The sequence below is a fragment of the Acanthopagrus latus genome, chromosome 7 (genome assembly GCF_904848185.1).
Source record: "Acanthopagrus latus isolate v.2019 chromosome 7, fAcaLat1.1, whole genome shotgun sequence".
Taxonomy (NCBI): domain Eukaryota; kingdom Metazoa; phylum Chordata; class Actinopteri; order Spariformes; family Sparidae; genus Acanthopagrus; species Acanthopagrus latus.
In genome coordinates this window covers 22,555,604-22,582,047 of record NC_051045.1, presented here as the reverse complement: position 1 = coordinate 22,582,047, position 26,444 = coordinate 22,555,604, and the positions used below count along the sequence as shown (strand labels likewise).

The following is a 26,444-nucleotide window of genomic DNA, read 5'->3' as shown; positions in this document are numbered from 1 at the left end:
CTCAATATCTGGCTGATTCGATTACACAGTGCAAATCTAATAAAATGTTCTCAGTGGTTTCGGACAGAAATGTTGATGTGTGGTTTGTACAGTGAGTTTGTGCACGTGGGTGTGTGTGTGTGTGTGTGTGTGTGTTTATTACAGGTTCTAACTCTGGCATTAAAGCATGCAGCAGCATTATAAGGATATCCAGGTGGAAGTATAAACATCCTGGCACAGCTTAAAACAAATCCAGCATTCCTGGGCTTTGTTTAGTGTCAATTATACAGTACACTGCGCCAGATTCATTTTTAGACTTTATTGCTCCACAAATGCAAGAAAGGCAATTTTTGAATAATTCAGGATTAAAAGAAGAAGAACATTAGAGCTTTTTCTTTATTTTATTATTATTATTGTCATTGAGAATGAGAGAACAACCTTCAATTACAATTCCAGCTCAGTGTTTTTATCAGTATAAATAAATAAAAGTAAAAAATAAATAGGCTATTAAATACAGTATAAAACAACAGGCAAAAAAAAAGAAGGAAGTTTGCTCTTTGATGAAGGAAGATCTCAAGAAGGCAGCAAAAGTAGGAGACACCGCTTTGGAAAGTGAAAATAATCAGTTTGGTTATATGGTAGATGGTGAAATCATACAAAATGTGAAATGCAGTTGCAACCATTAAAACCAGAGTAATAACAATTAAAAGAAGAAAAAAATAATCCCTTTTCCAAAGATGGATCTATCAGCTACAGAGGAATCATAGATACATTTGAAAACACAGTCAAAATTCAAGTAAAGGAAGGTGTACATCAGTAACACAATGATTTGCAGTCATCAATCAAGAGCACTGGGGAAACCGTCCGCTGCACACACACCCGCTAATGTTCCACAAACAGGCACTTTAAAATGTCTTTAAGCTTCCTGAACGAGAGGAGCTCCACGCTGTCAGAGCACACAGCTTCATCCCGTCAACAGAAATATGCATGAATGTTTTCTTTTTTCTTTTTTACAGCATCTACAAAACTAAATGAGACGTTGAAATTGCAAACCAAACTATTATTAAGTATGAAATCATCTCAACCACAACAAGAGTCATCATCTTTAAGGTCTTCTTCTTTTTTTTCTTTTTTTTTTTTCAGGGTATCTCCGTTCTGGCAAACTCTTCCTCCTCATTGCTGTCGTGCTACAAAGCAGATGAATTGCATTCTAATTTGATTCCATCCACACTTCCACATCATTTCTTTTCATTCAGGATTTTGTGTGTAATAGCCCTTTTTTCTTGCAATTCTTCCGAGACAAACCGAGACAATGAGAATCTCTAAATCCAAGTGCTACATTATAACTTGTTTTTGGTAAATTTCCCAAACACAAAGAAACAAAACAAACAAACAAAAAAAAAGTGAATCTGTACACACGAAGTACCTCATATATATCCTCTCTCTTTTTTTTTTTTTCATATAACATCACTTATATGATTATAGCTTAATTTCTGCGCAGAGCCAGCAGAAGGCCAGAAACAACACCAAGTCCATCTGCGTTTACACGCCAAACTCTTTAAACTTAACCGGGCCAGCTCAAGCTCACCTCAGCCCCTCTAGACGCTCTCCATCCTCATTGGTCTGACAGGAAATGGACCAAAGTGCCAATTAAAGGGAGACGCCGTGACATCAGCGCCGACCACAACCTGAGCCGGGGCTGGACTCTCCCATGCTATCACACTTACTGTGCTTCCCTTGTTTGTTTCACGACTGACGCAACAGGCTCTGGGTGCAATTCTGAAGCTCTTCCCAGAACCGGTTTGATTGTTGATTTTTCTTATAAAGCAGGAATGCGAAATGAAGAGAAAAAAAAATAAATGTACGAGCGATGAATTGTATCTGTACAGACGACTTGGGTAATAAAATAGAAATCTAAATATACAGAGTCTACTTGATACATCTATTGTTGTATATTTGCTTGATTCCCGTGTGGATAAGATGAAGAAATCAAAAAAAAAAAAAATGTACAGTAAGTCAGTCCGATTCAGTCGGCCCCCGAAGGATGGCACAGTTCTCTTGGTCCTGCCGATCCGAAGCCGTCCCTGCAGTTTTGCTCCAGCTCAGCTTAAGAGTTCAAAGGGCTGCCTGCGTCCCTGCCCCGAAATTTCATTCCACTCCGTTGTCACGATCACACGGCAAACACGCTCAGGGTGCTTGTCTGGTCTTTTAAGCCCAGGATGCTGTAGGCGATTCTTTTCAAATGGCCGGGCAGCCTCACCCCGATGTTCTTAATATCCCTGTGAGAGAGAGAGACAGCGCATGAGATTTACACTTTGGTCTCGTTCCAACACTTTTCACACTCGCACATCCTTCCTACTGCATCCTGTCCCGTAGTAATAACTCACTCGTCAGAGGCGATAAAAAAAAACAAAAAAAAGCCGGCTGACAACTGGTACAGTAGGGCGGGCTGTGCTCCAAGACAGTATAAATCTTTCGACTTTAAACTGAAATACGGAGGGTTTTTTCGCTCTTCACGGGCACATGAGGCAGTTCTGCAAGAGCGCTGCAACACAGCAGCCTAAAGTCAAAGCCTTAATTACAGCTTTAATTACTTAACGAGGATTCTCCCTGTTGACCATGAATCACTTGTCTGGCGAGCAGAGGGTGGGTTGTAAATAACTGCTGGTTTTTCCGAGAGTGCTACCAGATGCCCTGAGATGGAAACGCAGGGCCACGGTATCACACCATTCTGTATGACAAATGCTTCAAAAGGGTTTGTCGTCTGCCTTACAGTCTGCCCATCTTCCCAAATCACCGACTGAGGTACGTATACCGTGGCAGAGGAGGAAGAAGGGGGGGGTCACGCGGTTAGAAAAAGCTCTGGCCCTCATTATTGCCCCTAAACAACCTCACATTATGGGCTTCACTAAGTCTTTTTTTTTCCCCAAAAGGTTGAGTCGATTTCATCAAAATGTGCCCTCGGCGCTCCTACACATCTGAGGAGATCCAATTACCCTGAAATACCCTGTGATGAGTTCAGGGGGTACATTCTCAGCGCACCTCTTCAATCTTTCTAGAGGCACAAATGTGCCGACTACGGGGCTTTAAATCTCGTCCATCTATTTCAGTTCCTTAATCTGCCGCTCTCCCGTTCCTCAGTGCATTCGCTCCTCCTCCTTTCCTTCCTTTAATGTCACAGAAACCGCAAAAGGCCTTTGCCCTTAACAGACAAAACTGGTGGTTTCTAGGGGGGCTCTGAGCAAAAGTGCTGCCCAGGGCAAAGGGAGGGATGAGAGGAAGAACGAAGAGGGGAAAGAAGAATAAGGACTGCGGCGACCACAAGCCACCACCACCAGTGCACCGCAAATGAGCCCACTATTCTCCTTCCCCCCATTACTTTTTCCATCTCAAACATTTCTCGAGTTGTGACTGAGGTTGAGGGATTATATTGTGCGAAAACTATTCTGCTGGCCGTTACAAAGTTTTTTAGGAAAACGCGCACGAAACTGCTACTGGGAAGTTCATAATAGACTTCATGTCGGGAGGAGAAACATCTTTGTGGCATATTTGTTTTATGGCTTTTAACTCATGGCACAATTTGACAACATAATGTTTCTCTTCCTCGCCAAAAATATGTCCAACAAGTCAATAAAATAAGAAAATCTGAACCCAACATGTGGTGTGCCCAAATCCGGAATCGTGTCCCACTTACTCGTTCTTCATCTGCAGGACCTGGTCCATGGTGACGACGCCGGCGCAGGCGAAGTTCTCGCTGTACTGACTCATCTTGATGGACTCCAGCCACTCCGACACCGACCTGAAGGGGGAACCGTCTGAGCCGCTGGTGCTGGGCAGGCGAATGGATATGCTGCGAGCAGAGAAAAGTAGATCCAAATGATAATTATCAACAGCTTTCCCACAACAAAGGCGGACGACTGAGGACTGTAATTACTGCGCAGGAAACCAGCGAGCGATAAAAACCAGTTGGAGCAGTCGGGGCGAGAGCTGTTCAAGATACGAGCACTACAGCCTTTTGTCCTGTCTCACCGTCTCTGGCTTTAATGCTCCCTCACAAGGGATCAAATATACATTCAGGCGCACAATTACAGAATGCAGAGCTGCCAGGAGTGAACACACATTTCTTTCATTAGCCTGGAAGGCAAGGTGTCAGTAAGTCCTTTTAATGGTTTAAGTAGAACATCTTAAAGCCATTCCCCTCTCTGCACCAAACTACCATAAACACACAGCCCCATTTCAGCTTACAGTAAATGGGGAGCTGCTGCCAGAGCGTTTTGAAGCCGGTCCAGGTGAAGTCAAACAAGAGTCAAACAAGTCCAACTCAAGCCTCACGCTGATCAAGAAATGTCCAAGTCACGTCATCAAGTCCAAGATTTAGGTCAGTTGAAAAGTCCGAGTCAAGTTTTAAGCGGAACGAGACAAGTTCAAGTCTCAGTTCGATCACAAAATGTCCATTTCGAACAAGAAATGTCAAAGTGAAGCACAAGTCAAGTTTCAAGTCAGCTGAGAAGTCAGAGTCAAATTTTAAGTCGATAAAGACAAAACCAAGTCAAGACTCTGGTCAAATCAGGTCAAAGGTCAAAATTTCCACGTCATGTCTTGAGTCAGCCAAGACAAGTCCAAGTTTAAAGTCAGTCGTGACCGGTAGTCCAGTAAAAGTGAGTTTAAAGGTAAACATTAATTTACTGGGACTTAAGTCTGAATGTGGCCGCTAGTCAAAATACTGCTGTGTCTTTTCAGGCTAACATACTGTAGCTCTTCCGGAAGTTGAGCAAAGTTCTGGTGTTGGCGGAGAACAAATGACCTTGGGTGTATAGTATCAGAGTTTTATGCTGATGAGATCCACGATAATGAAAAATGACAAGACAGTTAGTGATACTGGAAACTGAATTTACAGTAACAGTATTACAAACATTTGGATTCCAGTGTTGTTTCTGAGAACTGGTTGCTGATAGTGGCAGCTACTGAGAGGTCAGCACTGGAAAAACATTCATTTCGAGCCCTTTGTCTGGTACGTAAATAAATCTTACCGTGGGTCGAAGTCTGCGATGGTCTTCAGGGAGTCGGGGCTCCGCAGCAGCTTGTCCAGCAGGCTGACGATGTCTCCGAAGCGCGGCCTCTTGGAGCGATCCTGGAGCCAGCACTGCAACATCAGCTGGTAGACGGCTGAGGGACAGTCCATCGGCGCCGGGAGTCTAAAAGCCTCGTTGATCGCCTTCATCACCTGTAAGAAGTTTTTCAGGGCAAAAATTAGATTTTTATCTCGCTGGCCGGCTTGACCTAATGACAAGTTTGGAATGCTTTGACAGCAAAACCACAGTGAAAACACAATCTGTAAACTGTAATCATCGAAACTTGCCTCATGGTTACTCATGTCCCAGTAAGGCCTTTCTCCAAAGGCCATGACCTCCCACATGACGATGCCAAAACTCCACACGTCGCTCGCTGAGGTGAACTTCCTGTATGCTATTGCCTCTGGAGCCGTCCAGCGAATGGGGATCTTACCTCCCTGTTTGGGGGAAAATAAACTTCAAGTTAGAGACTGAGCAACAAAAAAAATGATAGGATTCAAGAATCTTTAAACCAACAATGGCAAACCCTCGCTGAAGCAAACAGGAAGTCCCTTAACTACTTACGCTTGTGGTGTACGTCCCCTCAGGATCGTCCTCCAGCACCCGGGACAGGCCGAAGTCGGACACTTTACACTCCAGGGTGTTGTTGACGAGGATGTTGCGGGCTGCTAGGTCACGGTGCACGTAGCTCATGTCAGAGAGGTACTTCATGCCCGCAGCAATGCCACGCAGCATGCCCACCAGCTGGAAGGAGGCAAACTCGCCATCGTGGTCCTGAAAGGAGAAAACGGCAGCAGATTAATTTTTTGTTTTATGACCAGAACAAGAAGAAACACAAAGTAAGAAAAATAAGTTTTTCCAATTTTCCAGTTCCAGTTCTGTCTAATTGTCAGAAAATAGCACAATTGGATCTATAATGTTGACCCTTGTCCGAAAAACTATAGTGTATATTACATCCAGCAGTTCTATCATCAGTAATAAATGCTTGTTAAAACCAGTAAGACATGACATTTCAGTGCGGCTAAATAACTTTAACTTAAAATTCCCGGTGCCTTCATAGTTGAAGAAGAGACATATGGTATGTGGCAGACTTACCCGAAGGTACCTGTCCAGTGCTCCATTCTCCATGTATTCTGTCACAATCATGGCATGTTTGACTGCAACAACACAAAAAAAGGGACTTATTATGTGCCAGAACTGGCCCAAAACAGGCAAAAGAAATGTGAAATAAGAGTGAAATAAAAAAAAGGGGGGGACCAAAACTCACAGAAGTCCTTACATTTGGTGACCACCCCTTCCAGACGAATGATGTTCTGGTGGGAGAACTGGCCCATGATGGAGGCCTCGCTCAGGAAGTCCTGCCTCTGCTTCTCTGTGTAGCCTGGTTTCAATGTCTTGATGGCCACCGCTACTTCTTTCCTCCCCGGCACCTTCAGAATACCGCGGTACACCTCACCAAACTCTCCTGCAGGACGACAATCATTTTAGAGAGATAGAGATATCCGAGGTATGTGCCTCTGATAGGTCTTCTCACGTTTCAAGCCACAGGGGGTTTGCTGTGCAACAGAGTGAAAACAAGGAAGTCTCTGCGGCTGTTTTGCCTGAGGCTCTCTCACAGAGGTGTGTTCTGACTGGGTGTTGAGAGAGAGCTGATGTTGTATAACTGGTGGATGGCCTGTGGTGTTAAAGCATGGGAATCAGCTGTCACATGAGGAGAAAAGGGAGGGGGGGGGGCCACGGTCGTGGGAACTGGGGAGGGGGTGTACATTGAGAAAAGACTGAGGGTTCAAAGGGTAAAGGTGGCCGCACTTGAATAAATGAATCAAGTATGAAAGATCTGGGCAGGGCCCCGGAAGGTGCTCTGATATCCTTCCAAAATACTGTCTCTGCAACACTTTCTTTGTGTAATTGTCAACGTCAGCGTGAGCCAAAACACATAGATCTCACAGCCAAGAGTTGCCACACAACAAAATGTCTCAACTTGTTGTGTGAGAACTCAGCCAACTAGATGTTAATCTCGCTAAAGTAACCACTGTCACTCAGCCCCTTAAGCTGGGGAAAAGGCACAATATAAACAGCGAATTTGAGGATTGGAAAAATCTCTCAACATCTCAGAGCTAAGCCCCACAGCATATTGTCAGAGCGGAGCTGTCACTCACCAGCTCCGATGACTTTCTGTTTGGTTATGTGGCTGGGGTGGATTTCAGTGGCAAACTTCAGGACGGCTGTGTTGGGGTCCTCGTATGTGTGTGGATCCACGTAGGTCTTCAGAGGCTTCAGTTGCTCTGCGACAAAAAGAAAGAAAATTGTTCTTTTTTTTTCCCGTTCACGCACAAAATCAAGTAAATTGAATAGAGTGAAATAAAACGGGAATTTTGTTGTCTACCTGAGCTGGAGAAGTAGGTGTCCTCTGGTCCTTGCCTGGTGTGAGAGTTCCTCTTCCTGAATAAAAAGATTTAAAAAAAAAAAAAAACCATCTGCAAATTAATATCCCACTTTAAAAGAACAAATGGACTTTTGTCTTTGTAACATTTGCCTGCTTTAATATCAATAGCACATAGAAACCTTTGTAACCATTTTTCAAGACGTTCTAAAGCTTTCAAAAGGACACCGACACTGGTGCAGTGCGTCCATTCATCCGGAGGCGGCCTCTTGATAAAGGCTGACGGTAGACTGTGTTTGCCAAGCCGATTTAAAGACTGAAAGACAGACAAGCAGGCGGGAGGGAGGTGGACAGACGGGCTGCAGCCTGCTACAGTACAGGCCGAGGTCACCTTTACAAAGTGCCTGCGGTCTGGTACAGAGGGAACCAAGCGCCTCTTATCACCAACAATGTACCACCCCAGACCGATTTCCTTTCAAAGGCTCCAGCACTCACTAGAATTTAACCATTGAGCAATGACAAGGCGCATTCAACGCAAATTCTTCCCCAGTGAGCGCCGGGACACAGATCCAGATAAAGAGAAAGAGAAAGTTGGCTGAAGGAAGAGAGAAAGAGAGAGGTGAGGAGAGACTGAATGCAAAGGCCATTTGGAGGCCCCACAAAGGAAAAGGCGAAAGAATGAGAGAGGAAGCCAGTGAAGGACCGACTGATTAACAGGACAGACAGACAGGGAGAGCAGCAGAGGGGGGGGCGGATACTGACCGTCTGCGCAGGAATAGCACCACGATCACAATGAACAACATGGCCGCTCCTCCGGCGGCTACGCCAAAGATCACTGCCGTGTTGTTTTGCGTGAGGTGTTCTGGAAAGAAAAACACAGACACGGATCAGAGACGCCTCGTTCTTTAAACAAAAGCAGGTGGAGCGTTCTCCGTGTTGGTCCTCATCCGTACCTGAGGTCTCAAACTGCTCCTCCATGCTGGAGCCTCCAGGGCTGCCATCGCTGCTGAGGGCCTGCACCCTGAACAGGTAGGCCGTGCCCGGGACCAGGTCTTTGATCTGTACAGAGTTCTTCTCCAGTATGAGCACGGTGTAGGTCGTCACATCCAGGTTATCATCCTGGAGGGAAGAGAAGCGATGGGAGCCACGGATTAAGTTTTAGCATTTATGTTAGTGGGATGACTCCAAACATTAATGGTGGCATGTGCTCATTACTGCAACATGGCCTGTACAACTAATGTGACTCAGGCAGAGATGTTGACAAATGACACCGTGATTCACGTTTCATTTATGTTACGTTTAGGTTACGATTAGGTTACATTTACGTGACATTTATATTACGTTCGCTAACTTCGCCCCTCAATGTCTGGCGTATCATCTGGTATTTCTCTGAGCGTCACAGCCATCGGTCACTGCTCTGATTGGTCAGCTCACACATGCCTGAGGCAGCACCTTCAAACAGCGACAAAGCAGCTACGCTAAAACAAACTAGCCTCTGGGCGTCAATTATGCAAATGTCTGACATGTTGACATAACGTGATATCGCAAAGCCACAAAATGACATGACGAGGGGTTTAAGGAGCAGTGTTTTCTGTATGAGAGAGGAGCTTCTGTTGGTGTGGACTTTGACCTTTTAAACTTTCAAGATCTTTTACACACACAAGGACATATAGCCATATAAAACAGAAAGCATAATATATGTCCATAACTTCAAATACCTATCTTAATCATCTACAAAGATAAATGCTTATCAGTAGATACCTAACATGAAATGAACCTCAACACATATCAGGATATAAAAAACGAGAGTGACGCACCTTCTTGCGGTAGGTAAGTTCATAGCGGATGGGCCGGGCGTGGACCCGTGGCTTTACATCCCAGAAGAGGGACAAGCTTGTGGAGCTCCTCTCCATCACTCGCATCGCAGTGATCTTTGGGGGATCTGAGGACAGCCAGTAGAGAATACTTCAGCATCTTTGGAATGAGAAAAACTCCCAAAAATATGTGAAAAATATTACTGCGCTCTCTCCTGATTATGTGAGAGTTTATCTCACTCCCGCAGCACAGTTCCGCTTGCAGAGCTGTCAGTGCCTCACAGATAGCATCTGTCATTGCAACAGCATAGATAGCATCACTCCGCTGCCCCGTATCAGCAGCACTCACCTGTGTAGAGCAGGGATGTAGTCAGAGCGCTGGTGGATGGCGGTCTATTAGCTGGTGGCACCGCCTGGCTAGTGAGCAGCGTCACGCCGCTGTGTGCCTCCACGGTGAAGGTGTAGTTGAGGTGAGCGTCCAGCTCGCTCACAGAAACCTTGGTGTCAGTCAGACCCACGCTGGCCGGCTCATAACGGATTTTCTCTCCGCAGGACTGGCACACCATCCCCTCACAGCGCTGGCATTCAATACTGTAGGTGATGTCCGTGCGACCTCCGGTGTCTTCAGGCGGGCTCCAGGTGAGGAGGAGTTTTCCTGCGCTGGTGGTGGCAACGAGGTCACGTGGGGCAGACGGGAGTCCTGATGAACACAGATTGGGAAATGATATGGGATGTTAGATAAAAAAAAGGTAATGAAAAGAAATTCACACATTAAAATCACATTATTCGGTTGCTTATTGACAGTTAAAGTTTCCAAATGTTATTATTGCAAAGTAAGGCTGGGAAACATATGAAAAATTATATTGATATCGTCACATGGGACTATGTATCATCTCAGATTTTGTTAATTTATAGGCTGCATTACAGTAAAGTCATGTAATTTTCTGAATTTACCAGAGTCACAGATAATTATTTATCGAAATCTAATTTGGTAACATTTTGTGAAAGTACCAAGGGTATCAAAGTACCATCATTAAAATTTTGCCATACATGTTATACACCAAATATTAGCAACTGCTTTCAAGGAGATTTCAAAATATCAAGATACAGGACCCTAACCCCTAACCTTGACCCTCTACTTGCCCATAACCCCTGAACCCTAACCCTATATACCATGTATTGTTATATAGCTTAAAAATATCAAGATATTCTTTTAAGGCCAGATCACCCTGCCCTATTTCAAGCATCTCATAGAGATCAAGGCGAGCTTGATACCTGAGCAGGGTCCAGTAGGGGGGTCATTTAGGGCCCGGTAAAAGCCATCCATGCAGGGACAGACCACAGCTCCAGAGTCCAGCTCTTGGGTGTTGGCTGGACATGGCGTACACTTGTCCCCGGACGCCTCTGCCTTGAAGAAGCCAGTCTTACACTCTGCAAACACACAAAAATAAACATTTGCATAAGCAGGTGAACGAGTGCGACAGTGTCTTCAGGCGGCACCCCATGTGAGACAATGCACAGCCAGTTCCTCCGGATCCCTCAAACCTCTCTGAGAGATCGGACCTGCTGTGAACTTTTCACCCCGCACGCAGCACAGCGGGGTTGAGTGGATATGTTATTATGTCAGGGCTAAAGGTTAGATTTGGATGAGTGTCAGAGATATGGGAGGGAAAACAGTGCAGCGTGTTGACTCTGCTCATTAAAACATTGTCCATTCCAGCTGAGACACTGCTCGCATGGGCCCAACCCTGAAACAAAAACGCCGACTCCCTGCCTTCGCCGGCACTCCTACTCATTACTGCTTCAACCACCAACCCCCCATCTGATGCTGCCTTCTTACCGTCTCTGTCTCAACCAACGCAACCAGTCATGCTACATTCCGCCATAGCAAGTCAGCGAGAAATAAAGGCAACAAAAATCAGGAAAGGGCCAAGAAATGGACACGAGGCAGCCCGAAGTGGAGCTTCCGTTTGCACCCAACAGTCACAATCACAGTGTATTTGTCTCTGTCAGACACCCACATGAGGACTATTGAAACTGTATCGCCTAGATAAGATGACACCGAATTTCACACGTCCGACCGGGAATAAAGAAATACAGGTAGAGGATCCAGCTGTGCGTAGCAGTGGTGAAATAGGAACTTAATGTGGTGTGAAATTCTGGAGAGAGCGCGCCATAAAGGAGAGTGAAAATGAGACGGCCCCCCTCTAACTGTGCAAGAGCATTCCAACGGCTGCTGCTCATGCCCTCACACCATCACACGTTCATCCACACACACACACACGTTCATGTATGCACTGCACACATGCACCCACACCCGCGTGTATGCACAAAATACACGTACATGTATGCAAAGCACACCCGTGGACACATGGGTAAATCTGACATCAGAAGGGGGGGATTATGTCCACTGCCTGTCACCTGTTCATGTCCTTCTGCCATGTCACACACATACATAAACATACACACTCATTTCCTTCCTTCCTTCCCTCCAAGTCGTTTGCCTGGAGCATTTAAATAGCTTGTGACAGATGCCAGAAGATGTTGACAATGCAAATGAGGGTCAACAAAGGAAAATGGATGAGAGAGAGAGAGAGAGAAGCAAGAAAAAAAAGAAAGAAAGGGTGAGACAATGTAGAAAGAGGACGTGATAGCCAATTGAAATAAAAGCAAAAGATTGAAGTTCATGCCAGTGACCAGGGCCAAGCAAAGGCAAACACAGTTTGGATGTCAGACTCCAACAGAGACGAGCTGAAGAGCAGAGCCAAGGACAAAGACAATATCAGATTCACTGGGAGATACAGTGTCTCCCTCCATGGCTGCCTTTCACTGTGCGGTTCACTTGAACGTAGCTCATTTGGAAGCCACAAGTGACCACACACAAGACGGAAAGCACACGGCTCCCGCTCCGTTTGAGTCATATCAAGGGGATTTTCTTGATTGACCGTGAGCTCCTCTCCGGCTCCGTTCAGCGTCTTCTGCTGCGGTCCAGCGGCGGCGCTGCTACGAAGAAGCGTGTTTTGACTGATGAGTGCGACAACAATGGTGGAAAGAAACACACTCAAAGCACAAGACTAATCTGTAAGTTTGTACCAATGGGTGCACATTCTGCCCCCCCCCCCACCCAAAGGCAGCATCACTCGGCGCTCTGCCTCGGCCAGCTGTTTCACTAACAGCCACCGCTACTCATTAACGCGAACGAGGCAGAGGTTGGGCGAGGCAGAGAAGAGCGGTGTCGCGGAGGAGCAGAAGGTTTGAGAAAAGAAAGAGAGGAATACTGTATCCTGCTGAGGACTGAAGAAAGGAGGGGAGAGAGAAAAGGGACAGGCCAGGGCGAACTCTTCCATTGAGAAGGGGGAACAGCTGCTGCCTCAAACCCCAATTCATACCCCTACCTCTGCTCCTCGTAATCCCCAAATTCCTTCCTCCCCTCCTTTCTCTCCTCCCAGTCCTCTCTAAAAAGGCTCCCAGCAAACCCATTAACATTGCTATTCACCACTGACCAGCAGGCAAGGAGAATGCCATGCCATTCAAGTGCTGAAAGAAAAAAACATACACACACACACAAGCATTGCAGATGGGAATAGCCGAAATGCCACATGGCAACTGAATAGAGGAGGACTAGCCTCTTTTTGGCGCAACAGTGCAGGCAGCAATGCATCGTGGTCAGGTCTGCGGAGATGATGGCCTTACACTGTGAGCTGCCTCTATAATCAAGATGCATTCCAGTGCACACCACCCAACAGGAGGCCTGTGGCAGAGCGTCCTCACTGCAGCTTCAGTTTCAGCCTCAGCTCTCTCTGGAGGAGTTTGTGTGTCCCGAACATATTAGTCACAATGACGGTAAATGAGCCTCGATGACGCCCGAGCTGAGGTATTCAACATGAAGATTCCTCGACAAAAGAGCAAAGTCCGGTGAAAGGAAACCTCTTGGTTCCATGGCGGAGGTGGAGGGGGGACTTTTGTTGGACTGTTGCTGGACACAACAGGAAACAGGAAGCGCGAGGCTGATGCAGCCTTCCTTCCTAAAGCAGCCAATCAAAGCATGGAAACACGGAGGAGCGTGACCAAACGAAGAACCAGCGCTGCGACAACCAGAGACTAGAGACTGAATAATAACCGTAAAGGAAGCTGAAATGTGTTGACCTGACATGAACGCGGGCACCAAACCCAGGGGGGGACTGAGCCGAGCGCTTTTGCTCTCATAAACAAAAGTCTGTCAGCCTCTTCTGAGCTAGAACATCTGACAAACTTGGGCCGGCCATGTTTTCACTCCCCATTGCTACAGCGCAAAGAACTGTTTGTCATTTGAGAGGCCCCGTGTGCCTTGAGTGGCTCCGTGTTTGTTTATCGAGAGTGAGTGCAGGGGCCCGTTACATTCTGGGAGCCCGAGTGGCTCTGGAGTGGGAGCCCCCACCCCTTCCATGGGCAGCCCAGTTTGTCGGCAGGAGTTAAGATGGATGAGATTGGTGACAGTGATGAATGCACGGCCGGATAGATGGATGAATGGGGTAACATGGTGGCTTGACAACAGAAACTGCCCTCAGGACTGGAGGAGTAAGTGGTAGGGGGAGGCCCCCGCAATCGGGTCCGGCGCTGGGCTTTAAAAAGGCAGAAAGGTCATGTCTGCCTCAGGGTAGTTGTGAGTTAAACTGTGTATGGCTTACAGGGAGTCAGTGGCCAAGTTAAACAAACACATGCTCTCAGCGAGGAGGAGGAGGAGGAGGGCGAAGGCAGCAGCAGTCGGTGGCCAGTCTCATGAGGAGGGAGGTTAAATTCAGAAGTACGGCCAGAGAACAAAAAAAAAAAAAACATCTTGGAAAAATAAATCCATAAGAAATAAATACAACCTCTAGATCTTAATCAGGGCAGCTCCCCAAATGCATCTTGGGCCAGCGAGTCCTCTCTTTTGTCCGTGCCCTCATCTACCTCACTCCTCCGCCCCACCCCCTCGTTTTCATTCCCGGGTTGCTCAGACCCGTAATTGCAATATGTCATGTCATTTTGTTTGTATGCGGACTGACAACGTGTCATTAGCATTTTGGGGGAGTCGGGTTGTAGTGGAAACAAAGGGGGTCTCTGATCGGGGGAGGTGAGCCGGTAACACGAGCCAAGAGGTCACTGAGGTAGAGCAGGGGAGGGGAGGGGGGGGCAGGGGGCTGTAAAGGTGTAGGGGCTGATGGAAGTGTGTGCGTGTGGGAGGGAGGGGGGCATTAGTCAAAAGGATTAGCTGACCAATGGAGCAGCTGTAAGGGCATTACATCTGTTTTACAATTGCACTCAGGCTTTCATCTGGGGTTGTTAACAAACACAATAAATTCCCTGATCCCCTTTCTCCCCTCGCTCCCTCTGTCCACTCAGGCTCATCGACAGCAGGAGTGAGAAGTGGAGTCAAGGAGGCCCAAAACATGCTCAACATAAAGCGAGGCGGATGCTTTGAGGAAAACAATCCTGGCCGACATGTAAGTCACAGCTTCCAGAGGCCTCGGCTGGACCACAGTCATGGTCATTTGGCCGCATTCCTCTGGATCCTCGTCAAATCCAGACAGCCAGGTGGCAAACACAGCACCGCTTTACTGCGCCGCGTCGAGCCAGCGTGTCACACGCTGGATGCCGACAGACGTCTGCTTCCTGGTTGGGCGAAGGGGCCAAAATGGAACCAAATGCACCAATAAACTGACTGACTTATCAGGCAGGACAACAAAATGGAAAGTGGCTGAGCGAGGCCGCTGAGCGTGGAGCGACAATGGAAAGCCCTGAGCCAACGGGTCGGGGGAGTCACCGAGGGATTAGGTGACCTCCGGTTTCCGCTGCGAGCTCGTCCTGTTAGCGGTGGAGGGTGGGGGGGTTGTGCTGGGTGGGGGGGGGGGGGGGTGACTGACTGACATAGGGGAAGGAAAGTGCTGACCTCACACACCAGCAGCACAATACAATGTGCTTCACATCGCTCTGGACTCCCCCAACACAACACATACATAAACACACACACACACACACACACACACAGCCTCGAGGCTCAGGAATGTCACCAAGAGGAAATATGTCCCAACTTCCTCGACACAGCCAACACACAGACGAACACCATGAACTGCTGAGGCTCAGACATTTAAACAGAGGTGGACATTTTGAACCTAAATTAAGATACACAAATTGATTGTTTGTTGTTCTTCCTTGTGAAAAAGAATTTGCTCATTTTGACTAAGATTTGCAGCAACTGAAGCTCTCCGATACTCTGTACATTTTCCAACAGATCCACATTTGTGCCGGCGCAACATTTTTGATTAGCCAACCTATTAGCCTCTTTTCACTCACACATTGTGTTACAGTGCACAAACTTTGTTCTCATCAATGCTGTTAGCTGCTAGCTGCTAGCTGTCATTATTTTAGTTTTATGATAGACAAACATGGTCCTAGTTGCCAGGGGCTAACTATCATTTTTGTTTCATGGTACACAAACTCTGTGCTCATCAACACCATTGGCAGCCAGCTAAACAAATTTGAGCATGTAGCAAGCTAACAAAGAACCAAATTCCTGTGGTTAGTGGAGCCCAAACCAGGGCTGAAAGAACAGTGGAAACTCAAAATGAATTTTTGTTGCTTAGGGTTAGGGTTAGAGTTGTGTCTTCTGCATGACTGAATAGGCTAACATTAGCCGTATCAACCTTATAAGTCAACAACAATAGATAGCTTTAAACTCATTTGTGACCAAAAATGTCACATCTTCTTAACAGCCATTCTCACTGTATGCTAACAAAAAAAAAATCACGCTAACACTGTAGCGTAAATGATCCAAGAGAAACACACGGTCATTATTGTCAGTGCATACAAAAGGTAACATATCTGACATAACAGTTGATAACAAGACTATTCTACACCCTCTGACACCTCAAAGGCTAAACCATCATCACACTTTTTTTTTAAAAACCACAACAGTGCCATTTGCTCTAATCCACATTAAAGAGTCACGGGGGACACAAGATCTCCTCTTTGCTACATTTGCTGTCATCTTGTTTGCAGTAATTGCCAGTGTTACATTGACTCTAAACGTGGCCCAACAAGACGGTGCATGACACCACTTGAAAGTGTCTTGAGAGTCCCCCCATTATCTAACCAACTCCCTTAACTTCAGCCCGCTGGGCAGACGTTACCTTGGCACGAGATCTGAGGAATCCAAACATTCAAAGTGATCACAGTGCCTGTAAAGAGCCGGGGAAGAAAAAGAGAGGTTATATCCTGACTGCGCATCTAAATGAGCGGCGCTGTCCGTTAAGTCGAAGACTTACAACTTTTTTTCAGCTACAGGGATCAAGAGCCAACGATGTTTGGTAGAGCGGAAAATTTCAATGTGGGGATTATCCTGCAGGATTGAGATGATTTCATTATGTGCAATCCAGGGTAAGCCAACTAAATCAAAACCTTGCGATCCTGAGGTGTGGTGCAGTGCTCATGTGTCTTTATACTCCCCATCAGATAAGCAGAAATTTCACAAGACTCCAGTCTTAAAAGGTTTGGGGCGATTATGACGAACCGGTTGGCTCCAGGTACCAGCAGATTTAAAGGCGATTGGCTGTGAAACACTTGATCTCTAGCTTTCAGTAGGATGTATTTTCGAGCGAACAATCAGCCGTCCAAATCCCACCATCCATCATAAAGTTCTCAGACAAAAATAAACTGAGGGCTGAAGTTTACATTTCACCTTCGCTAAATGTTTATGCCTTAACCACTATGTGAATAGGGCCAGCTGGTTCTCTGTCCCTCGCCACTAAAAACTCTCAGATTGGCAGCATTGTTCAAATGTAGCCTCTATTTATCTTTACGCGTCAGTCGTGGACAAATGTATTTACCAGTGAGAGTGAGGAGAACTGTACACAGTCTAAATAGTCCGATCAGGGCCGTGTGAAACGGGATGTTTAAACTCTATTGGTGTCATATTCATGACCCGCTCACCAGCCAAAAATAACAATCGCTCTGTGATTTCACGGACAACAAGTACACAGCAAAAAATCTTTCTGTTTGCCGGTTTGTTGTACTTGGGGCAGCTCGCACAACAGTGGACGTCTCTCAAATAAATTGCATTAAAGGCTGTAAAATGGCCGATGGGAAATCATGTGTTGAGATAAGAAACCGTCAAATAAATCCGGGACGAGAGGCGGAAAATTCTGACGAAAATAGACAGACTTTAGGGACAGGCAGGATGTGGGGAAGAGAGGTAGAGGACGGCAAAAGAGAGTGCACAAAGGCAAAAAAGCATGCAGAACCAGTAGTTACTCCACGTAAAAAGCACAAACACACCCAAGTCAATTACTACCCATACAAATCACTCACCACAGCGTGCAGTCACATAACTACAACTTAGTCACCAACTGTTTGTTACATCATCTGAGGATGAGTTTAGAGACAGGGACGCGAGGAAAGGAGGGGAAGAGCAGGGATAGCTTACTGGAACCTCTTTGGCGAGAGGAATAATAACTTTACTGGAACTCAGTGGACGGTTGTTCCACCGAGACGCCATTTTCACCGAGACACTCAAAACAGCTCTCGGCAGTTCAAATATTCCACAATGTGTCTCCCTTTATAAATACGGCCTCATGGAAACCATAATGTGGGATTAAGCCTTATTTGTCGAGGCTTTAGAGCAGCTGCTGAGGTGTGGACCTGGACGTTAAACACAATCCCGAGGACCAGCCAAGGCAGCCCGTGGTCCTTTGTGGGGTGACACACGGTATGCTGTTCCATTGTGCCAGGAAGGATCATGGGTAAGGAAGGGCGTGATAGGGAACGGAGGAAAGCTCCGTCAGTGTCAACAGTGAGTCACAAGTGGAAACCCGCAGCGCTGCTGTCCATTTAAAAGTCAACCACCTAATTGCGAAAGTTAAGTTCGATTTTTTTTTTTTCCAGAAATAAGAATGTTTATTTTCTCACTGAGGAAACTGAAAGCACAGCAGGCTGATCTAAAGCAGGTGTCACAAAGCTGCCTGCACCAAGTTTTTCATTATTCTTACTTACAAAATGCATCTTTTTTAAAAATGACCTTTACTCAAGTGCTGTGTGTTCTTGTAGTTTCCATTATATGCTGCTTTTTATACCTACAACATTTCAAATTATGATGCACTGGTATAGATTGAATTACATAAGTAAGTTTTTTAAAATCTTCTCCACCTCAGCCTGTCTTGGATTATAACACTCTGAAAAGGAGTCAGTGTGCATAATGAGTCATTTTCATCTTGATATTTTATAAGTATAATAAAAATGATTTAACAAAAACTCTTTTACATGTTACTAGGGCCAAAGGTTTGACTGCTTCTTTCATCAGCGAAAGATTTTATTTGAATGTTATTATAAATAGAAAATGATGGTAATAACCAGTTTTAGTGGCTTTACTGGTTAAGCAATAAGAGCTGTGAAAAATAGCAATAGACAGCAAGAAAGAGTTTTTAAAAAATTATATATATGTATATATAAAATGATACTGACATAAAAGGTCTTCCTCAGGCCTTCATCAGCCTTTTGCGGATTGTGGTAATAATAAACATAAATCATGAGAACAGCTTTACTGTGCTTTCTCTGTTTCCAATGCATTTTTATAATTGACGCCCATGCATTTTGAGAGCCAAAATATTTCTCTTGTATAGAGTGACTTATTGCTTTCATAACAAACAAAAAAAAAAGAAAAGCCTGCTTCGTGCCCAACTGCTGCCAACTGATATGATTTACAGCCAGTTAATAAAAGCTTTTACATTTACTGCTCTAAACACTGTGGTAGGTTTCTGTGGAACAGGAAGTGATGCATTTTATCTTTAGCGTTTGTTTGTCCAGAAGACGGACTCTGTAGTTAACATGAGCGATGGCGGCCACCGAGAGAAGAGCGCCACGCGCCACCTACGAGAGCCCCAACGGGGAGCTGAAGGAAAAAGAGATCCTAAAAACACGGTTTGGCAGGCGAGTGATCTCGGAGCCAAGAACACCACAGTGGTATGGGAGCAGATGAGGAGACGGGAGACAAAAACCAGATAAAGTCACAGATTTCTACTTTAACTGGTCCCACGGGGCCGAGGGGTCATAAAACTGAGCGAACACATCGCTGAACATGGAAACTCTCAACCTAAGTAAGAACGAAATGCCACAATTGAAGTTTTGTGGTTTCTCCACCGAACAGCACGCAGGACAGGAAAGAAGTGGGGAGAATGATTAACTGTGTGTCTGTACGAGATTCCGCTTAAAGCCCTTCGAACCATTCATCTCGAACCCTGTGATTCATTTCCACCTCCTTCTACGCCTGCCCTCATGCGTCTTCCGACCTCTCATTTGACTTCATCTCGTGGTTTTTTTGGGGGGGGTTTTCTTTGTTTGGTCATTTTTATGTGAGGTCTTGACCCGGAGCTGCTCGCTCTTCTCCCCCCCCTGGGAATTCCACAGGTCTGGAGTAATGTTGGGAGAGGCTCCACCTCGGCAAACTGATTAGGAATGTACCAACCAAGGGGGAAGAGGAGGTGGAGGAGGAGATGGCGGAGGTGGAGGTGGGCTCCTCCGGCCTCACTGGGGGGAAACACAGCGCTTCATTGTTCTCCTACCTTTACATTCCATTCCTCACCTCTCTCTGTTTTAAAATCACACCCCTCCACTAAACACAACCTACGCGTCGCTTTTTGTATGACTTTTCTTTCATTCCTTCCTGCCTCTCCTCCTCCGCCTCCTCCCTAATCATCTTACCTGGCACTTTCCCGCAGCTAAAAATGATGTACTGACAGAAAACTTCATCGCTTTTATCGCTCTGTTGCCAATGGGAGGGAAAACTAAGTGGGGAAAGCGGACCTATTATAGGCAAGGCTGCATGTGGATTTACAGCTGTAGTCCAATGTGTGTGTTCCATAAGGTGTGTGTGTGGGTGTGTGTGTACAAACAAGAATTCAAGAAAAAGCAGCATAGGAGGGGAGGAGGAGGAGGAGGAGGAGGAGGAGGAGGAGTACTCGGGGCAGATGGGAGTCTTTAGGTGTTCTGTCATGGAACAGATCTCAACAGGTCCTTGCATGCCAGCCTGTGTTGTATATTCACATACACTTCTGCTCTGACACACAATACACCCCAGAGCTGAGCAGGAGGAAGCAGGAGAGATGCATGAGGACACGGACAGCTCCTCTGGTTTTTCTGCGACGCTGGAGATGAACAAAGTCGCGGAGGCTCAGAGCGCTTCCTCCCCCGCCCCCACCCCGACCACCAACACCACCAGCCTTGAAGATGCTAATCCATCACAGTACAGTAGCCCCCGTGGCTTCTTTGATCACTTTCAGTCACCCTGACAGCCCTTCCCCACAACAATAAAAGCCTTCTTCGCAGGGAGTTAAAACGCAACTCCGCCACAGCTACAAAGTCAAAGGACTGAGTTATGGCTGGACTCTGCCGCACACCCATATCAAGATAAGAGAGGAGATGATAATGAGAGAGAAGGAAATCACCTGACGCAACAGGCTGTAAGTTATAAACGAAGAGAGGCGTTGTGAAAGGTTGAAGCGTTTGAGCACGACTTTAAACATTCATTAGACACTATAAAAGAAGATTTGGACAACAATTTTTCGCAATAAGAGTTTAGAGGGAGTTGTTCATTTCACAACTCAATGGTAATATCTTAATTTGGGTTGTAGGTGGAACCTTCAGACTGAGAACTTCTCTCGCTGCCCAACTCGAGCCTTGATGACATAAGGGGCGTAACAATCATGGCTCGCACAAACTTTTCCAAATGGCACCTTCGAATCATAGCTGAAACTCAGAGGCACGCTTCCTAATTTTATAGGTATCGGTTCAGGGTCAGGGATGATGCCAGGACATGTACAAGTAGGCCTGAGCATTCCTTCCATCGCAGAGGAGCAACGTTAGCCAGGGGGAGAATTCCTCTGAACAATGATCATAACCCCTATGATAAATATCTAAAGTCTACCATTTGGACCTGTTTTACAGCCTGTGGCAATTGAAAAGAAAGGTAATGATGAGTCATGCCAAATGGTCGCTTTAAAAACACACTCTCGTGGGAACTGCATCCACCCAGACAGGTCGAAATACCCGGGGGGCAGAAAGACCTTTCCAAATACCAAAGATTCAGGAGCACGCCCTTACCTTGACACTCGTCTTCAACTTCTTCATAGCCTGGTTTGCACTGGCACTGTCCGACTGGCACCACCCACTCCCCATCGACAGTGCAGTAGATGCGAGGCAGCTCCTCGCTGATGGCGTTCTCCACGCACACCCCGCTCACTTCCCTCAGCGCCTGGTTCTCACCTCCGGCCACGGTCTCGGGGAACGAAGCAAGACTCTTGACTGTGGCCGGGCAAGTTTTATAGTAGACCCTGACGGAGAGAAGAGCGATGCAGGCTCCGATGTCTTGAAAGGCCAAGTAGAAGCCTTTCCGAGACAGGTTCTCCACCACTTTCGTCTCGGTGTTGATGCGCAGCTCGTTTTTGCTGGTGATCTCGTCAGGCGCGATGGTGGCCACTTTCTTAAACTGGCCCTTGCGGAAGGTGGTGCCCACGTCCGCGTCCGACTCGGACGTGAAGAGGTTGAAAGTTTCTTTGCAGGTCAGCGAGGCACCGTCGAACGAGTTGCAGTCACGTACGATGAACTGGAGCTCCACGAAGACCCGCGAAGCCGACAGACGGCGCTGGATGAAGGTGGTGCGAAGCCAGTTGTCCTGTTCACGCTCTCCGACGTTGCAGACAGAGAAGGTGTAGAACTGAGAGCCATTCAGGGTTCGCTGGATGACCTCCCACTGAAACAAAACCACACAAAGCAACAAGGTTAGAGGTACAAACAGTAACCCCTGGAGAGCCCCCGAGCATACTGAGCTGAACCAAGACAAAATAAAGGGGCACCATAACTCCTAACATGTGGATTCAGCCACTGTAATCTGATCCATGGGAACAAAATTGGACTGTATGTCAGGGAACCCATGCTTCTTCACGTTTCTAATTACTCCCTGTGAATATTTTACAATCCTTCACAGCAATAACACATTTCTGTAACATGGAGGACGCCACTTTATGAGGCTCTGCTGCAAAACAATGCTGGAAACCTCAGGGAGTTAATGTGACATTGCACCGACATTGCAAAGATACCAAATTATTTCCGATTCAGCCTTTCACATGCCGTTTGCTACTGTTGGCATCGTCCCCAAGCAGCGCTGCAGCAGCTCGCATACTAAATGCTGCCACAAATATTTTTGAAAACACTGACAGCAAGTTTTAACAAAACCTCGCCTCTTGAGGAACAACGGGCTCCCACAGAGGCAGAGCCTGTGGTTTGCTCCCTGCGAGTAGCCACTGTGCTATTAATTAAAGGAATGTGCTTTGTTGGCTCCCCCAGTATAAACCTGATGCACAACAGCAGAGCAGACACCTCTATTAAACAGCTGGTGGACATTTTTTATGAGGGGCCTTTTAAACTTAGAATAATAATTATCATAAGCGACGGTAATTACATGAGAAAGTGTGCACGATAAGAAAAAAAACTTTCCACCTGACACCTATTAGTGCAAAAAAAAGTGAAACGAAAGTGCCAGATCGATTATTTAAGGAGTGAAACCTCCTCCCTTAGAGGAAATTTGGCGAGCAGCACGTCTGCACATGCCTTTGAGCCATCGGCACGAGAGATGAGGCCACTGACAGCACATTTGCATGAGCCTGGCTGGACAATTACTTGGAAACCGCAGTGTCAAAGAAGGCACACATGCCTGGCGAGGAGATAACCACAGCATTTGGGTGTAATAATGTAGCTGCTCTCTAGACGCATCCCAAAGCGTTAGACCCTGGTTTTAAAGAAAAAGGTAGCTTCAACTCTGTCTTAACCCCCCCCCCTGAAAAAAGAGGTACCACATGCTGCAAACTTTAAAAGTTAATTGCTCTCTAACATACAATTCTGGAGCTGAAGCCTTGAAACCGCAAGAGGCCACAAGTATTCCCAGTTCAGAGCTAGCAGCTATTCTGTCTGCCTAAGCTTTGGTGGGGCCCAGACATGCTCTGCAGGCAAGCTCCTGACAGGATCCTACAGCTCATTCTCATATCCATACACTCCAGCGGCCATTAGGCTGATTTTATAGAAACCTGACATGTACACTATACACACAGCCAACCACACAAGTCAAACGGTCAACTGTTTCTGCAGCGGAGGCTCTCAGCGGAGCCCTTCCTGAACATTTTCTCCATGCAGATTTATCCTCGGGCAAATTCCAAGTGGAAACGTGGGAGTCGGAGGAGAGGCTGGAGCAATACTCACCCCGGGTTTGTCCCCCTGATCTAAAGGCCATGTCAGCCAGCCCAGCTCTCCTCCTGTTGCCCTCATATCCAAAAGCACCTCTGTGGAGACATGAGAACACCGTCAGTGCATTAAAATAAACCTTTAAACTGCTCAGGAAACACTTATTTTGACACAGAATAATGGACATCAGCTGACTTCTGTGACTTGAAAAACGCACAGATAATTTTAAATGTGTTGCATAATAACCCCAAAGCATGTAATTATCAATCCAATGTAACAAAATTAACAGTTTTAGGGAAAAAAAAAAAAAAAAGTTGTTCAAAAATAAACTTTGTTGGCCAGACTTTGTTGATCATCTGAATGTTGAACTAATGGGCAAAAGAAAAGAAAAACACTGTGCACGATTTAGAAAATGTAAAAGAAAAACACACCAAACAGTGTTAAAAGTCTTTTTCATAAACGCCTCGCACTGACAGACTCCTCTCCACAATTCACCTGCTGGTCTTACTAAGTTTTGCGCAGCGCACATGCAGGACAACTCTCAGACCAGCTCACTGTCCATAATGACTTAAACAAAATTTAGCCAGAGAGATGTCCTTGCTACTAGAAACTTTGCGTAAAGTGCGATTCAACACTGTCAGGAGCTCAAGAGCGTGTGTTTCCCCAGGTTTAAAGTTTCTCCCAGGGAGCTTCCCCGCATGGCACGCGTGCCTCACTCCAAATCAAGCAAATTCATTTTTTAAGGAAATAAGACACTCACCTTCTTTAGTCTGCAAAGTGATTAGTATGCCGTTAATGAGTACATATGAAAATAATAAAGGTCTGACTCCTGTAAAGAACTCCATTTGGCCAACTTTTCCTTCCTCTCGTTCTTTCTCTCCCTCTCTCTCCGCTCCTGGGCTTGGCTGGGACTCTGATCTGAGGTGCTGCGCTACTCTCTGCTGCTCATTCACAAACGGGCCAGCGCGTCACAGACTCCGCCTGCTGGAATGTGTGTGTGTGTGTGTGTGTGTGTGTGTGTGTGTGTGTGTGTGTGTGTGTGTGTGTGTGTGTGCGTGCGTGTGTGAGTGTGGGTGTGCATCGCGGTGCGTTTCCAGGGGCGGGGGTGGAGGGTGGAGGGAGGGTGGCGGGTGGTGTCGCATGAGAAACTTTTGCAACTTTCAGGGACTGTCGGAAACTTCCCAATTTGTCTCAGGCGTCGATCGAGTATAGTTTGATCTGCAGCTACAACCATCTCTGGGCCTGACTCCCAAACTGCACCAACAAGCTGTTATCAGTGCCTCGGGAGAGAGCGAAGCAACAACTGCAGGGTCAGAATAATGTCATTATGACAATATGATAAATCACTGAGCTGTAAATCATCGACTTGTTACAGTGAAGGCTGCCTGTGTGGATTTAAATGTATTTTACTTATCCCCCCCCTCAAATATTTCACCCTGTTTTTTGTCTTTTGTTCCTCATTGAATTGACAGGAACAACAAATTACCCTGTGGGTTTCACTGAGATAGAAGGAGCTGTGGTGGAAGGAGTTTTCAGAGTTTTTACTCAATTTCAAGAAGCAATATTCCAGTGTGAAAAAAAACCAAACTTCATGGCAAGTCAAAGACCTGCGTTCACATCTCACTCGAGTACAAGTACAGAGGAATCATCAAAATGTACGTCAAGTACCGAAAGTGAAAGTTCTCATTCTGCAGAAAAGTGCCTGCTGCAACTGTAATATGATTGTTACTGTTGCATTTATAAATGAGCAGTATTTTCATGCAGCGGGGGGGCAGAGGGAAAGGTTACTTGAACTTCTTTATATGTAGTTAGGTAATTAGATTTGAAAGATATTCTACATGTACTAATTACATATTTTGCAATACGATCCATCAGATCAAATGTGCAAAAGTTATTGTAAAAAAGTGCACTTCCCTGTCAAATGTGATGAAGTACAAGTAGCCTAAAAAGTAGCAGGGGAGGTAAACACTAATGTAAAGCATCTTGAGACTGTACAACAATACAGTACTTGTCAGTTACTTTCAAACACTGATAACAAGTGCTGTACTTTGTCATTGCTTATCTAACCCCCGGCACAGATAAGCGATGACATGGTACATGTCAGGGATTTAGAATCTGCTGCATTATTTATTCAAGACCTGCGGTTCATCCATGGAGGCCTTTTCTGTTTTTATCTCATTCAGCATATCTGTTAATAAAGAAAAGGAACTTACAGACTTCTTGGGAAACCGTGAGGATGTTAAAGACAATCTTTTATAGGATAAAATATTCATTTTTTTAAAGCAACATTATGTAGAAATTGTCTTTTTGTGTGATTTGAGTGCAACGCCACGGCTGTAACTACTAACCCAGGTCTGTAATAGTCTCAGATGTCATGTAGGTGCTGACCACAAACAAAACTTGTCACGTTATAACACTGTTGTGTGTTGAAAACTTGTATGTTGAAGTAAACATGCATGTAACGCTGTGATCTGTGCTCTCACTCAAGTTCATGCAGAAACAAGTGACAGAGACACCATTCACCATGACAAGACACTGTACCATCAACATGATTTTGAAGCTGATATTTTAAGATTAAAAAAGTTACTTAATGTTGCTTTAACTCAAGAGATACTTGAAAGAATAATGAATAATGTAAATAATAAATAAACGCAGCCCTAGTTTGCACTATCTTGACACTATCTGTGACTTTCAAGTGTCAGCCACCCTCCTAAAATGCAGAGGCAATGGAAGTTTACGTGGGGCACTTGAAGGCACCACAAGGCCTGTTACAGTTTGGCCTACCTGGCTATCAAGCCTGCAGCCTGCAGGGCCACACAATCATTTGCATGGAGGTATTGATTTAGAATTGTTTGCCTCGTTGAATGAGGAGGGAGAAAGGAGCGGGAGCTGCTTTACTTGACGTCGCTTTGTTCTGAGCATCCCCACATACAGAGGCCGAATCATGGTGACAGG

The 26,444-nt window shown here is 45.9% G+C and overlaps 1 protein-coding gene across 2 annotated transcripts; it reads right to left on the bottom strand.

Moving 5' to 3' along the window:
- Window positions 1-374: 374 nt before the first annotated feature.
- On the bottom strand, window positions 375-24,455 carry epha2b (eph receptor A2 b). Of its 2 annotated transcripts, none has more exons than XM_037104841.1 (17): window positions 24,250-24,455; window positions 23,508-23,587; window positions 21,357-22,005; window positions 10,524-10,679; window positions 9,598-9,948; window positions 9,252-9,376; window positions 8,388-8,553; window positions 8,197-8,296; window positions 7,438-7,493; window positions 7,211-7,336; window positions 6,319-6,516; window positions 6,147-6,208; window positions 5,616-5,825; window positions 5,339-5,488; window positions 5,010-5,203; window positions 3,674-3,829; window positions 375-2,258 (listed from the first exon to the last, which is right to left on the bottom strand). In XM_037104841.1, the coding sequence occupies exons 1-17, from the start codon at window positions 24,332-24,334 to the stop codon at window positions 2,150-2,152; spliced, it is 2,973 nt and encodes a 990-aa protein (XP_036960736.1). In that variant the 5' UTR covers window positions 24,335-24,455; the 3' UTR covers window positions 375-2,149. The 2 variants fall into 2 exon arrangements, with proteins under 2 accessions (XP_036960736.1, XP_036960737.1); XM_037104842.1 differs by having other exon boundaries at window positions 6,331-6,516; window positions 24,250-24,334.
- Between the last annotated feature and the right edge of the window lie 1,989 nt (window positions 24,456-26,444).

Excerpts from the sequence above, each read along its gene's own strand:
- epha2b (XM_037104841.1), bottom strand. The coding sequence starts at position 24,334 with ATGGAGTTCTTTACAGGAGTCAGACCTTTATTATTTTCATATGTACTC. Across the intron at positions 6,517-7,210 it reads ACAGAAAGTCATCGGAGCTG|GAGAGTTTGGTGAGGTGTAC; the intron begins GTGAGTGACAGC and ends GTCGTCCTGCAG. Across the intron at positions 3,830-5,009 it reads ATCGCAGACTTCGACCCACG|CATATCCATTCGCCTGCCCA; the intron begins GTAAGATTTATT and ends CTCTGCTCGCAG.